General features: G+C 44.7%; 1 protein-coding gene and 1 long non-coding RNA gene across 6 annotated transcripts in view; one reads left to right on the plus strand and one right to left on the minus strand.

The window, feature by feature from the left end:
- Window positions 1–1,948: 1,948 nt before the first annotated feature.
- The window catches only part of LOC125888584 (zinc finger protein 345-like), a 39,440-nt gene continuing 26,397 nt past the window's right edge, over window positions 1,949–14,991 (minus strand). The window contains exons 3-6 of one of the 2 annotated variants that reach the window (XM_049575999.1): window positions 9,111–9,520; window positions 8,664–8,769; window positions 7,606–8,371; window positions 1,949–3,900 (exon numbers count right to left, since the gene is read on the minus strand). In XM_049575999.1, the coding sequence (XP_049431956.1) occupies window positions 3,108–3,900; window positions 7,606–8,371; window positions 8,664–8,769; window positions 9,111–9,520 (2,075 nt within the window). In that variant the 3' untranslated portion in view covers window positions 1,949–3,107. The remainder of the gene's footprint in view (window positions 3,901–7,605; window positions 8,372–8,663; window positions 8,770–9,110; window positions 9,521–14,991) is intronic. The other variant, XM_049576000.1, reaches the window with a different exon arrangement.
- LOC125888601 (uncharacterized) lies at window positions 9,503–10,979 on the plus strand. Of its 4 annotated transcripts, none has more exons than XR_007449340.1 (4): window positions 9,503–9,584; window positions 9,638–10,088; window positions 10,167–10,272; window positions 10,808–10,979. It is a non-coding gene; the product is annotated as an uncharacterized LOC125888601 (long non-coding RNA). The 4 variants fall into 4 exon arrangements; XR_007449339.1 differs by lacking the exon at window positions 10,808–10,979 and adding an exon at window positions 10,630–10,801 and having other exon boundaries at window positions 9,638–10,114; window positions 10,167–10,510; XR_007449341.1 differs by lacking the exon at window positions 10,808–10,979 and adding an exon at window positions 10,630–10,801.

The raw sequence follows: 14,991 nt of genomic DNA on the forward strand, positions 1-14,991 counted from the left end.
AACTGGCACACATGAGGACCCGACCCAGGAAAGGAAGACCAAGAGTCACCTCTGCTTCTGAGGATAAGTTCATCCGAGTCACCAGCCTCAGAAATCGCAAGTTAACAGCAGCTCAGATCAGAGACCAGATGAATGCCACACAGAGTTCTAGCAGCAGACCCATCTCTAGAACAACTGTTAAGAGGAGACTGCGCGAATCAGGCCTTCATGGTCAAATAGCTGCTAGGAAACCACTGCTAAGGAGAGGCAACAAGCAGAAGAGATTTGTTTGGGCCAAGAAACACAAGGAATGGACATTAGACCAGTGGAAATCTGTGCTTTGGTCTGATGAGTCCAAATTTGAGATCTTTGGTTCCAACCGCCGTGTCTTTGTGAGGCGCAGAAAAGGTGAACGGATGGATTCCACATGCCTGGTTCCCACTGTGAAGCATGGAGGAGGAGGTGTGATGGTGTGGGGGTGTTTTGCTGGTGACACTGTTGGGGATTTATTCAAAATTGAAGGCACACTGAACCAGCATGGCTACCACAGCATCCTGCAGCGACATGCCATCCCATCCGGTTTGCGTTTAGTTGGACGATCATTTATTTTTCAACAGGACAATGACCCCAAACACACCTCCAGGCTGTGTAAGGGCTATTTGACCAAGAAGGAGAGTGATGGAGTGCTGCGGCAGATGACCTGGCCTCCACAGTCACCGGACCTGAACCCAATGGAGATGGTTTGGGGTGAGCTGGACCGCAGAGTGAAGGCATAGGGGCCAACAAGTGCTAAACACCTCTGGGAACTCCTTCAAGAGTGTTGGAAAACCATTTCAGGTGACTACCTCTTGAAGCTCATGGAGAGAATGCCAAGAGTCCATTCACTTGTATTAGTTTACAGCGCAGCCTTGCCACATCCAATATGGCGGCGACGTTGACATACGGCTCAGCGCTCGATGCGGCGTCTACGTATATATGTCTATGCTCCCCACTACCACCGTGTTGAACAGAGGCTCTGTGGATGTCTGTGTATGCGGATGGAGAAGCAGGTGGAATGAAAATACATTCTTCCTATTATTGCAGCCTATTGCTGCACAAAGCTTGGGCATTTTTTATTTGTTACTAGCGGTAAATAACTGTTTGTAAGCTAACTGTGATTTTACCGCCTGTTTATCAAGATCACAAGATCTCACGAGAACTTGTTTTCTGAGACGGACAGGGCTCAAAAAAGTTAATTTTCTCTTGATCTGTGCGGATGAAAAATGCAGCTTTAGTGTCAGAATGTTGGTGAGATGTGTGGCTTGTGGAAAACAAACCCAATATTTACTTTAGTGACTACAGGGCGAAAGAATTGACCATAAATTGTGATCACGTTCACTTTCCTCACTGACGACAATACATTCAGAGCTGCTGCAAGTCTCCTACGGGGGCGTGGCGCTGACGTCACTGAATCAGGAAGTGAGCTGAGTGGGGTATCTCGCTTCATCCAGTATCTCTGGTCTATATGTCTATGCTTTGCAGTTCCTCCTTCTTCTTTTTTTGAATTTCCAGCAGAGCGGACGGAGCAGAGGCTCACTGCTGCCACCGGCAGGTCAGTGACAGAACTGATCACGTGCCAATAGGAAGAGTTTATGTTATGAGATGGTTTTACAAAATGTTTTCATGTTATATACAAAACGTTTGTTGTCGTAATAATATATCTTTATATATATGTTACTGTGTGTGATGTGACTTCAATATAACTGTTAGATACATGTAGTGATGTATAAATGCTCTGTTAGAGTACCTGAATACTCTACCTCAGTACTCTATTACTTTCCACCACGGTAAAAAGTTTTTGTTTTTGTTTTAAAGATTATTTTTTGGGCTTTTTGCCTTTAATTGACAGAACAGTGTGAAGTGTGACTAAGACTGACTGTCCTCCAGTGTGTTTGTGTGGACACAGACAGACAGACAGACAGACAGGTCATTTGAGTAACAGCCCTTTAATCCGACAGTAAAACAGTGAAGCTGAAACACTTAAACAAACAGAAGTCAAAGTTTTTTCTTCTTCAGTCAAACTATAAACAATGTTAACTTCTGTTTCATTAAAGTCTGTTTTTTGTTTTCAAATATTAAAAGTAAAGAAGATTCATTTAAAGGAATAGTTAAACATATTTATCTCATGTCTCTGGATTGATACAAGAAACATGTCTCTGGTTTTGTCAGTCAGAACTCTGGACTGAGCCCCGCTAACAGTTTCCCACTGCTAGTCATCTTCATGCTAAGCTAGGCTAAGTTACCCACTGCTAGTCATCTTCATGCTAAGCTAGGCTAAGTTTCCCCCTGCTAGTCATCTTCATGCTAAGGTAGGCTAACAGTTTCCCCCTGCTAGTCATCTTCATGCTAAACTAGGTTAACAGTTTCCCCCCACCTCCAGTCTTCATGCTAAGCTAACAGTCTCCCCCCTGCTTCCAGTCTTTCTGCTAAGCTAAGCTAACAGTTCCCCCCTGCCTCCAGTCTTTCTGCTAAGCTAGGGTAACAGTTTCTCCCTGCCTCCCGTCTTCATGCTAAGCTAAGCTAACAGTTTCCCCCTGCCTCCAGTCTTCATGCTAAGCTAAGCTAACAGTTCCCCCCTGCCTCCAGTCTTTCTGCTAAGCTAAGCCAACAGTTTCCCCCTGCCTCCAGTCTTCATGCTAAGCTAAACTAACAGTTTCCCCCTGCCTCCAGTCCTTCTGCTAAGCTAGGCTAACAGTTCCCCCCTGCCTCCAGTCTTCATGCTAAGCTAACAGTTCCCCCCTGCCTCCAGTCTTTCTGCTAAGCTAAGCTAACGGTTCCCCTCTGCCTCCAGTCTTTCTGCTAAGCTAAGCTAACAGTTTCCCCCTGCCTCCAGTCCTTCTGCTAAGCTAGGCTAACAGTTCCCCCCTGCCTCCAGTCTTCATGCTAAGCTAACAGTTCCCCCCTGCCTCCAGTCTTTCTGCTAAGCTAAGCTAACAGTTCCCCCCTGCCTCCAGTCTTTCTGCTAAGCTAAGCTAACAGTTTCCCCCTGCCTCCAGTCTTTCTGCTAAGCTAAGCCTACAGTTTCCCCCTGCCTCCAGTCTTTATGCTAAGCTAACACACAGACCCATGTAACTTAACGACTGATGATGTCACTCGTGCGTGAAGCCCTCGGTCCAGGGGAAGGCGTTCTTCTGCTTCTTGCGCCTGCCGCCAGGCTCGCTGCTCTGGAAGTCCTCTCCACAGCGGTGTTTCTTCAGCTGCCGTGAGTCGGAGAAGCCATGGCCGCAGCGCTCGCAGGCATATAGCTTGACGCCGGTGTGGATCTGCATGTGAGACTTGAGCTGGTTGGACTGCCTGAACTTCCTGCCGCACACGACACACTCGTAGGGCTTCTCTCCGGTGTGGACAAGCAGGTGGCGGTGGTAGTTCTGCGGAGTCCTGAACTCTTTGCCACATTGCTGACACTTGTGAGGTTTGATGCCAGTGTGCAGGAGCTCGTGCTGCTTCAGCTGCCATGTCAGCAGGAAACCTTTGTCGCAGACGTTGCAGACGTATGGCCGGGCGCCGCTGTGCTGCCTCATGTGGTACAGGTACAGGTGGCGCAGATGGAAAGACTTTCCGCAGGTGTCGCAGGTAAACTCTTTGTTCTCGGCGTGGCTCTTCTCATGCGTCCTCAGCGTGGTGTTGCTGCTGAAGCTCTTCAGGCAGATCTTACAGCTGTAGGGCTTAACCGCGCCCTGTCGCCTTCTACCCGCCACACCTCCGGCCGCCTGTCCATCCTTGTTGCTGTTGTGGACCAGCTGCTGGTGCTTCTGCAGCTGACAGTTGTAGAAGAAGGTCTTCCCACACAGGTCGCACATGAACGGCTTCTCCATGCCGTGAACCAGCATGTGGGTCTTCAGAGCCCACGTTCCCGTGAAACCCTCGCCACATTTATCACACCTGAGACAGGAAGTGGAGACAAGACGGAGGAGATTCATTATGAAGTCACAATGATGTACTGTCATAAAAAATATGACTGTCGTCCTCGTTACAAAAACAAAAACAAACTTCTCCACCAGAACAAAGAAGACTTTTACAACTGCAGAGCTGCAACCAACCGAGTCTGTCATTATAAATTAATTCTGCCTCGATATCGATCAGATTTCCTACATATGAACAACCCATGTGTGTCTGCCAGCTTGCTTCAGGCTCAGCAGAAGGGAGGAGACAGGGTGAACTCAGGGTGTCTTATAGAAAACCTGCCAGCAAGCAGGTTAGGTTCACAGAGTCAGTTGCCATGGTGATTGACTCAGAGTTTGACTTACCTCTCTGTCTGGAGCTGAAAACCCAGAGTTTCCCTCATCTCAGGGTTAACACACTCAGAGTGTCCCTCATCTCAGGGTTAACACACTCAGAGTGTCCCTCATCTCAGGGTTAACATACTCAGAGTGTCCCTCATCTCAGGGTTAACACGCTCAGAGTTTCCCTCATCTCAGGGTTAACACACTCAGAGTGTCCCTCATCTCAGGGTTAACACACTCAGAGTGTCCCTCATCTCAGGGTTAACATACTCAGAGTGTCCCTCATCTCAGGGTTAACACACTCAGAGTTTCCCTCATCTCAGGTTTAACACACTCAGAGTGTCCTCATCTCAGGGTTAACATACTCAGAGTGTCCTCATCTCAGGGTTAACACGCCAGAGTTTCCTCATCTCAGGGTTAACACACTCAGAGTGTCCTCATCTCAGGGTTAACACGCTCAGAGTTTCCCTCATCTCAGGGTTAACACGCTCAGAGTTTCCCTCATCTCAGGGTTAACACACTCAGAGTGTCCCTCATCTCAGGGTTAACATATTCAGAGTGTCCCTCATCTCAGGGTTAACATATTCAGAGTGTCCCTCATCTCAGGGTTAACATATTCAGAGTGTCCCTCATCTCAGGGTTAACATACTCAGAGTGTCCCTCATCTCAGGGTTAACATATTCAGAGTGTCCCTCATCTCAGGGTTAACACACTCAGAGTTTCCCTCATCTCAGGGTTAACACACTCAGAGTTTCCCTCATCTCAGGGTTAACACATTCAGAGTGTCCCTCATCTCAGGGTTAACACGCTCAGAGTGTCCCTCATCTCAGGGTTAACACACTCAGAGTTTCCCTCATCTCAGGGTTAACATACTCAGAGTGTCCCTCATCTCAGGGTTAACACGCTCAGAGTGTCCTTCATCTCAGGGTTAACATGCTCAGAGTGTCCCTCATCTCAGGGTTAACACGCTCAGAGTTTCCCTCATCTCAGGGTTAACACACTCAGAGTGTCCCTCATCTCAGGGTTAACATACTCAGAGTGTCCCTCATCTCAGGGTTAACATACTCAGAGTGTCCCTCATCTCAGGGTTAACACACTCAGAGTGTCCCTCATCTCAGGGTTAACACACTCAGAGTGTCCCTCATCTCAGGGTTAACATACTCAGAGTTTCCCTCATCTCAGGGTTAACACACTCAGAGTGTCCCTCATCTCAGGGTTAACACACTCAGAGTGTCCCTCATCTCAGGGTTAACATACTCAGAGTTTCCCTCATCTCAGGGTTAACACGCTCAGAGTTTCCCTCATCTCAGGGTTAACACACTCAGAGTGTCCCTCATCTCAGGGTTAACACACTCAGAGTGTCCTTCATCTCAGGGTTAACATACTCAGAGTTTCCCTCATCTCAGGGTTAACACGCTCAGAGTTTCCCTCATCTCAGGGTTAACACGCTCAGAGTTTCCCTCATCTCAGGGTTAACATACTCAGAGTTTCCCTCATCTCAGGGTTAACATACTCAGAGTGTCCCTCATCTCAGGGTTAACATACTCAGAGTGTCCTTCATCTCAGGGTTAACATACTCAGAGTTTCCCTCATCTCAGGGTTAACACGCTCAGAGTGTCCCTCATCTCAGGGTTAACACACTCAGAGTGTCCCTCATCTCAGGGTTAACATACTCAGAGTTTCCCTAATCGCAGGGTAATCATACTCAGAGTGTCCTCATCTCAGGGTTAACATACTCAGAGTGTCCCTCATCTCAGGGTTAACATATTCAGAGTTTCCCTCATCTCAGGGTTAACATACTCAGAGTGTCCCTCATCTCAGGGTTAACATATTCAGAGTTTCCCTCATCTCAGGGTTAACATACTCAGAGTGTCCCTCATCTCAGGGTTAACACACTCAGAGTGTCCCTCATCTCAGGGTTAACACACTCAGAGTGTCCCTCATCTCAGGGTTAACATATTCAGAGTTTCCCTCATCTCAGGGTTAACATACTCAGAGTGTCCCTCATCTCAGGGTTAACATATTCAGAGTTTCCCTCATCTCAGGGTTAACATATTCAGAGTTTCCCTCATCTCAGGGTTAACATACTCAGAGTGTCCCTCATCTCAGGGTTAACATATTCAGAGTTTCCCTCATCTCAGGGTTAACACACTCAGAGTGTCCCTCATCTCAGGGTTAACATACTCAGAGTTTCCCTCATCTCAGGGTTAACACACTCAGAGTTTTTAATAAACCTGCTTTCTGGAATACCCCCCTGGACTTTGATATTTTGGTTTTGACATGACTGACATGTGACTCCAGTCGTGTGTGTGATCTGTGACACATATTCTCTATTTCAAAAGTAAACATCATCATTTACACTTCACTCTTTCTTCACTGTCCAAATATTATACAGGTGTTAACACCAAAATAAAAGTCTTTTGAAAAATCTTGGCCTGAATATTATCTTGAACAAAGCTGCTGCAGCTGACTGGGAGAACTGGGAGGTATTACACTGAAAACACAGTGAAACCAGATCATGAATCCTCATAGTCAGAGTTCACAGTGATTGTGAGGTGTTTGGTTGCTCACTGACAGTCATAAAACAGACTGTTGTTACCCTGACGACAGCAGAGGACATGTCTGGTGGACATGTCTCTACATGGACAACAGTCTGTGGGGACAACAAGGGGTTAAACTCTGCTCTCACTGACTACAACACCCATAATCCTTCACTGACTCTTCAGATACCTCTACACTACAGGAAACATCAGTGATATACGTCAGGCTCTGATTGGTTGTCAAGGCCATAACAATAGCTCCTGCTGGCCCAATGAGGGGTCAATCAAAAGGTCAGGAGCTGGCCTCCATTTTAAGATCCCGGCTGGTTGGTTTGTTTACACACAGGATGGTGACATGATGGAGAACATGTGGAGAACTCTGACAGTCTGAGAGGACACAGCAGCAGCTGGTGGATGTCTGTGATGTCATCATGTGACTGGACGAAATATCTTATTTGGATTGTCTGGACCTTTAAAACTGTTTGTTTGTTTGATAATTTATCGATGTGTGGATCACAGTAACACTTAAAAGGACTATTAGAACTGTTTGTTTGTTTGTTGTTTACTGAATCTGCTGTGGTGTTTGTATCTTGAAATGATTAACAGCACCGTGAGGAGCAAAGCTTTGGATCAACGTGTCGTGGGAGCAAACAACATGAACAACAAGAACAACAACAACAGCTGCTGTTTGTCATCATCCGATAAAACTAACGAGGACCGGCAGACACGACGTCACATCTCTAAAGTCCACTGTGACGTCTGTAAACAACTGCTATGAACCTGCGGCTGGGGGAAGTTGAATCTGAGCTCTGTGGTGTGTTTACCTGAAGGGTTTCTCGCCATTGTGGAGGCGCAGGTGTCTCTGGAAGTTGTACTTGAGGCCGAAGCTCAGTCCGCAGGTCTGACACATGAAGGGTTTCTCTCCGGAGTGAACCACTCGGTGCTGCAGCAGACCCATCTTACACTTGAAGGCCTTGTCACATTCGCAGCACTTGTACGGCCGTTCCTCCGAGTGCGACCTCTTGTGGACGCGCAGGTTGCTGGCGGTGGAGAAGCTCTTCCCGCAGGTGGGGCAGGGGTATGGTCGGGCACCGGTGTGGACGGTCTGGTGCTCACGGAGGCTCTTCTTCCTGGTGAAGCCCTTCCCGCAGACGTCGCACATGAAGGGCTTGACCTGGGCATGCGACACCTCATGGTATCTGAGTGCGCCGGCCGAGGTGAAGGTGCGCTCGCACACGTGGCACTTGAGCGGCATTTTCTCCAGCCGGTGTGACGCCTGGTGGACTCTGAGCTGGCGCAGCAGCCTGAACTTCCTATCACACTGGTCGCAGTGCAGCAGTTTGTCGGGGTCGTTCTCCTGAGCCTCCCTCAGTTGGTGACTCTGCTGGTGTCTCTGCAGACTCTTGGCCTTGTAGAAACCTTTGTCGCAGGAGCTGCAGGGAAACGGCTTCAGGTGACATGACACGTGTTTCCTCAGCTGGTGTTTCTGATGGAAACCTTTGTTACACAGCTCACAGAAGAAACGCTTGTCTTTGTAAAGCTCCCTCCTCCTCCTCCGCTCCTGCTCCTTCTGCTCCTCCTCGCTCCACGCTGCACACAGGACAGAGACAAGATAGAGACCTTACAGTCTGTCTCATGTAAAGACACAACACTGCAGAGACAACAGCTCCCTCCTCCTCGCTCCTGCTGCTCCTTCTCGCTCTTTGCTAAACATAGGACACAGACATGTCACAGTCTGTCTCATCGTATAATACTGCAGAGACAACAGTCTGCTGTTCACTCATAAAGACGCAATCCTGAAGAGACACATCAGTCTTTTTCATCTAAGGACACAATACAACAGGGACAACAGTCTCACCTGTTGTCTCACATGCTGTCTCACCTGCTGTCTCACCTGTTGGTGTCACTGCCGGTGTCTCCCTTGGTGTCTCAGCGTGTCTGCTGTCGGTGAGCATCTGTTGGACAGCCTCCATCTTTATTTCAGTTTCCTGTAAACATGGTCAGATGTTATTGATCATCAGTTCTGTTAATAAACATGATTTAATATTATTGATCAGTGTGTAATCATAGACAATAATCAATAAACAACAGTCAGGACTGATCAGTTCCTCTGATCAATGTTACTTCCTGCAGCAGCTGACCAATAAATGCTCCTGTGAATATTTTCATTGACCACAGAATTAATAGACTTGTTGATCGATAATGAAAATACAGACATCAACTGCTTCCTGTTGATGTTTCACATTAAGAGCTTGTCTCAGAGGCTTTTATTGTGAAAGAGGAAGTGTCCTGACATGAGGGGTAATATGTGTCGGAGGAAAACACTCACAAGAACAACAACAGCTGGCTCCGCCTCTGCTGAGGGCGGGTCTTCATCTGTGGGCAGCTCATGAGCCACAGGAAGTGATGTCACGTCTCCAGGTGACTCTTCAGGATCTGAAGACATCTGGTTAATTTCCAACACCACCTCAGTCTGAAGCTCTGCACCACTTTGATCCAGTTTCTTTGGCGGTACCTGGGGGGCTGGGCTGCTCTCGCCTGCGACTGGCCCAGGCAGCGGCTGGTTGATGACACTCTGGCCTGTGATTGGTTCTCGCAGCGGCTGGCTAATGATGACCAGTGGCACCTGAGGGTTGCTGCTGGCTCTGCGTCTGGATTTGGCGGAGCTGAGGATGGCCATGGCGAGGGCAGCTGGGTTGGCAGCTGGTTGACTGATGTCCAGTGAGAGGGCAGGGCCATCTGGGTCAGTGTAAGAGACAGGAAGTATGTCACAAGGGTTAGAAACAGGAAGTATGTCACAAAGGTAGAGACAGGAAGTATGTCACAAGGATTAGAAACAGGAAGTATGTCACAAAGGTAGAGACAGGAAGTATGTCACAAGGGTTAGAAACATGAAGTATGCCACAAGGGTCAGGGTTAGAGACAGGAAGTATGTCACAAAGGTCAGGATTAGAGACAGGAAGTATGTCACAAGGGTTAGAAACAGGAAGTATGTCACAAAGGTAGAGACAGGAAGTATGTCACAAGGGTTAGAAACAGGAAGTATGTCACAAAGGTAGAGACAGGAAGTATGTCACAAGGGTTAGAAACATGAAGTATGCCACAAGGGTCAGGGTTAGAGACAGGAAGTATGTCACAAAGGTCAGGATTAGAGACAGGAAGTATGTCACAAGGGTTAGAAACAGGAAGTATGTCACAAAGGTAGAGACAGGAAGTATGTCACAAGGGTTAGAAACAGGAAGTATGTCACAAAGGTAGAGACAGGAAGTATGTCACAAGGGTTAGAAACAGGAAGTATGTCACAAAGGTAGAGACAGGAAGTATGTCACAAGGGTAGAGACAGGAAGTATGTCACAAAGGTAGAGACAGGAAGTATGTCACAAAGGTAGAGACAGGAAGTATGTCACAAGGGTTAGAAACAGGAAGTATGTCACAAAGGTAGAGACAGGAAGTATGTCACAAGGGTTAGAAACAGGAAGTATGTCACAAAGGTAGAGACAGGAAGTATGTCACAAGGGTTAGAAACAGGAAGTATGTCACAAGGGTCAGGGTTAGAGACAGGAAGTATGTCACAAAGGTCAGGATTAGAGACAGGAAGAATGTCACAAGGGTAGAGACAGGATGTATGTCACAAGGGTTAGAAACAGGAAGTATGTCACAAGGGTCAGGGTTAGAGACAGGAAGTATGTCACAAAGGTCAGGATTAGAGACAGGAAGAATGTCACAAGGGTAGAGACAGGATGTATGTCACAAGGGTTAGAAACAGGAAGTATGTCACAAGGGTCAGGGTTAGAGACAGGAAGTATGTCACAAAGGTCAGGATTAGAGACAGGAAGTATGTCACAAAGGTAGAGACAGGAAGTATGTCACAAGGGTTAGAAACATGAAGTATGCCACAAGGGTCAGGGTTAGAGACAGGAAGTATGTCACAAAGGTCAGGATTAGAGACAGGAAGAATGTCACAAGGGTAGAGACAGGATGTATGTCACCAGGGTCAGTGTAAGAGACAGGAAGTATGTCACAAAGGTAGAGACAGGAAGTATGTCACAAGGGTTAGAAACATGAAGTATGCCACAAGGGTCAGGGTTAGAGACAGGAAGTATGTCACAAAGGTCAGGATTAGAGACAGGAAGAATGTCACAAGGGTAGAGACAGGATGTATGTCACCAGGGTCAGTGTAAGAGACAGGAAGTATGTCACAAAGGTAGAGACAGGAAGTATGTCACAAGGGTAGAGACAGGAAGTATGTCACAAGGATTAGAGACAGGAAGTATGTCACAAGGGTAGAGACAGGAAGTATGTCACAAAGGTCAGGGTTAGAGACAGGAAGTATGTCACAAGGGTAGAGACAGGAAGTATGTCACAAGAATTAGAGACAGGAAGAATGTCACAAGGGTAGAGACAGGAAGTATGTCACAAGGGTAGAGACAGGAAGTATGTCACAAAGGTCAGGGTTAGAGACAGGAAGTATGTCACAAGGGTAGAGACAGGAAGTATGTCACCAGGGTCAGTGTAAGAGACCGGAAGTTTTTTTTATTTATTTATTTTTTTTTCATTACTTTTTTTTTTTTTTTTATTGACACAGCTACAGATCACAACCAATACATATATATGTATATATATATATGTATATATATATATATATATATATATATATAGATATATATACATATATATATATATATATATATATATATATAGATATATATAGATATATACACACAGTGGGGCAAAAAAGTATTTAGTCAGCCATTGATTTTGCAAGTTCTCCTACTTAGAAAGATGAGAGAGGTCTGTAATTTTCATCAGAGGTACACTTGAGAGACAAAATGAGAAAAAAAATCCAGGAAATCACATTGTAGGATTTTTAAAGAATTTATTTGTAAATTATGGTGGAAAATAAGTATTTGGTCACCCACAAACAAGCAAGATTTCTGGCTCTCACAGACCTGTAACTTCTTCTTTAAGAAGCTCTTCTGTCCTCCACTCGTTACCTGTATTAATGGCACCCGTTTGAACTCGTTATCTGTATAAAAGACACCTGTCCACAGCCTCAAACAGTCAGACTCCAAACTCAACCATGGCCAAGACCAAAGAGCTGTCGAAGGACACCAGGAATAAAATTGTAGACCTGCACCAGGCTGGGAAGAGTGAATCTACAATAGGCAAGCAGGTTGGTGTTTAATTGTAAGAAAATGGAAGACACAAGACCATTGATAATCTCCCTCGATCTGGGGCCCCACGCAAGATCTCATCCCATGGGGTCAAAATGATCATGAGAACGGTGAGCAAAAATCCCAGAACTACACGGGGGGACCTGATGAATGACCTGCAGAGAGCTGGGACCAAAGTAACAAAGGTTACCATCAGTAACACACTACGAGAGAGACTCAAATCCTGCAGCACCAGGCGTGTCCCCCTGCTTAAGCCAGTACATATCCAGGCCCGTCTGAAGTTTGCCAGAGAGCACATGGATGATCCAGAAGAGGATTGGGAGAATATCATGTGGTCGGATGAAACCAAAATAGAACTTTTTGGTAAAAACTCAACTCGTCGTGTTTGGAGGAAGAAGAATGCTGAGTTGCATCCCAAGAACACCATACCTACTGTGAAGCATGGGGGTGGAAACATCATGCTTTGGGGCTGTTTTTCTGCAAAAGGGACAGGACGACTGATCCGTGTTAAGGGAAGAATGAACGGGGCCATGTATCGTGAGATTTTAAGCCAAAACCTCCTTCCATCAGTGAGAGCATTGAAGATGGAACGTGGCTGGGTCTTCCAGCATGACAATGATCCCAAACACACCGCTCGGGCAACGAAGGAGTGGCTCCGCAAAAAGCATTTCAAGGTCCCTGGAGTGGCCTAGCCAGTCTCCAGACCTCAACCCCATAGAAAATTTGTGGAGGGAGTTGAAAGTCTGTGTTGCCCAGCGACTGCCCCAAAACATCACTGCTCTAGAGGAGATCTGCATGGAGGAATGGGCCAAAATACCAGCTACAGTGTGTGCAAATCTGGTGAAGACTTACAGGAAACGTTTGACCTCTGTCATTGCCAACAAAGGTTATGTTACAAAGTATTGAGTTGAACTTTTGTTATTGACCAAATACTTATTTTCCACCATAATTTACAAATAAATTCTTTAAAAATCCTACAATGTGATTTCCTGGATTTTTTTTCTCATTTTGTCTCTCATAGTTGAAGTGTACCTCTGATGAAAATTACAGACCTCTCTCATCTTTCTAAGTAGGAGAACTTGCAAAATCAGTGGCCGACTAAATACTTTTTTGCCCCACTGTATATACAAACAAACAACCAGACAAGCAAACAAGACCCCCCCAAAGAAAGAGAAAAAAGAAAAAAAAAAAAACACGAACAAAAAACAAAACAAAAAAACAAACAGAACAAAAATAACAAAAAACCAACAATGCAAGAACACAATATTACAACCATTATTGCCAGGGTTTACCAGTGAGGGTGTACACATACCTCATTAACTGAGATGAATATTGAGATTTTGAAGCACACGGTTTGTTCTGACAGCTTTCTTGTTTTTACAGTCTTTAATTGTAGTGGCGTATCGCTGCAGTTCCAAAACAAAGAGATCAGCGTTTGGTTTGGTGTCTGTCCATTTTTTCTTGTGAATGTGGAATTTCCCAAGCATCAGGATTAGTTGAACAAAAAAGACTGTGTCAACAGCCAGATTTCCCTCAAAATAAATGAAAATGTGCTTTTCTTTTAAAAGAATTACTTGTCCTGTTATTGTCCTTATATAATGCTGTAAATCAGTCCAGAATGCTTTTGAAAATGCACATTGATAAAACAGATGATGATTTTTTTTCCTCTTCATTCCCACAGAATTTACATAACAAATCAATATCAATATTAAACCTTGCCAGTATTTTTTGTGTTGGATAAATCTTATGTAATGTCTTAAATGAAACTTCTTTAACTTTGTTGTTTAAACAAAACTTCTCACCAACCGTCCACGCTTTCTGCCAGCTAATTTCTCCATAAAATGAGTTCCAATAAGATTGTCCTAAAGGTAAAGTTGTGGTTTGAATACAATTTCTAATATATTTGTTTGAACATCTCTTCTTTGTTATATTGATTTCCCCCACAAAAACCTGACTATTAAACGATCCAGCAGTAGGAAAAAAAAAAATCACAAGTTTCTGAGCTTCTCAGAAGCTGCAGTACACCCCTTGGTACAGCATCAAACACTACTGCATACTCTGTGGGTGGGACTGGAAACTGAAATTTATTCATAAATTCTTGGTAAGAGAGTAACTGTCGTCCATCATTAATAAGTTGTTTAACACATATAATCCCATGATCAAACCACTTCCTGTAAAATAACGATTTATTTTTATAGAGAATATTTTCATTGTTCCAGATGTAGAGATTAGTTGGTGAGAAGCCATGCTTATAAATCAGTTTCCAGGCAAGTAAAGCTTGTTTATGAAAGTTTGACAGTTTAACCGGTAGTTTTTCTATTTTGTAATTACATTTCAATAAAAAGTGGATTCCACCAACAGAATTAAACACAAATTTTGGAAAAATATTCCAGATGTTGTCTTTCTCTTTGATTAGGTTTGCTAACCACTGCACTTTGAAAGTATTGTTCAGCATTTCAAAACTTAACACCGCCATGCCTCCTTTACTTTTAGGGTTACATGAGATTTGTTTCTTTATATAGTGACATCTATTCCTCCAGATAAAATTAAATACAGTCTGATCTAGTTTTTTGTAAAGTGCTGGGTACATGGATCTGGATATACCTTCAGCTTTAGAAAGAAGAACTCTACCACTCAGTGACAGGTCTCTCATCAACCACATATTGAACCTCTTGGCTATTTGTTGTGTTATTGGGTTAAAGTTTAACTTGCAGCGATCATTTTCATTTTTATCAACAACCACACCTAAATAAGTGACAGTGTTCTTTACAGGAATACCATTCAGGTCCGACAGATCACTTTCTTTGATTGGCAATAGCACAGATTTATTTAAATTCATTCTTAGACCTGATACAGCTGAAAATTCATCAATACAGCTAATTACTGTACTTACTTCATATTTATCCTTTAAGAATATCGTTGTATCATCTGCTAGTTGAGCTAATTTAAATTCTCTGCCTAGCACGTTTATACCTTTAAATGGATTCTTTTTTATATGTACAGCCATGACCTGTGTAACCAAAAGGAATAAAAAGG

Source organism: Epinephelus fuscoguttatus, linkage group LG5, assembly GCF_011397635.1.
Source record: "Epinephelus fuscoguttatus linkage group LG5, E.fuscoguttatus.final_Chr_v1".
NCBI classification, from domain to species: Eukaryota; Metazoa; Chordata; class Actinopteri; order Perciformes; family Serranidae; genus Epinephelus; species Epinephelus fuscoguttatus.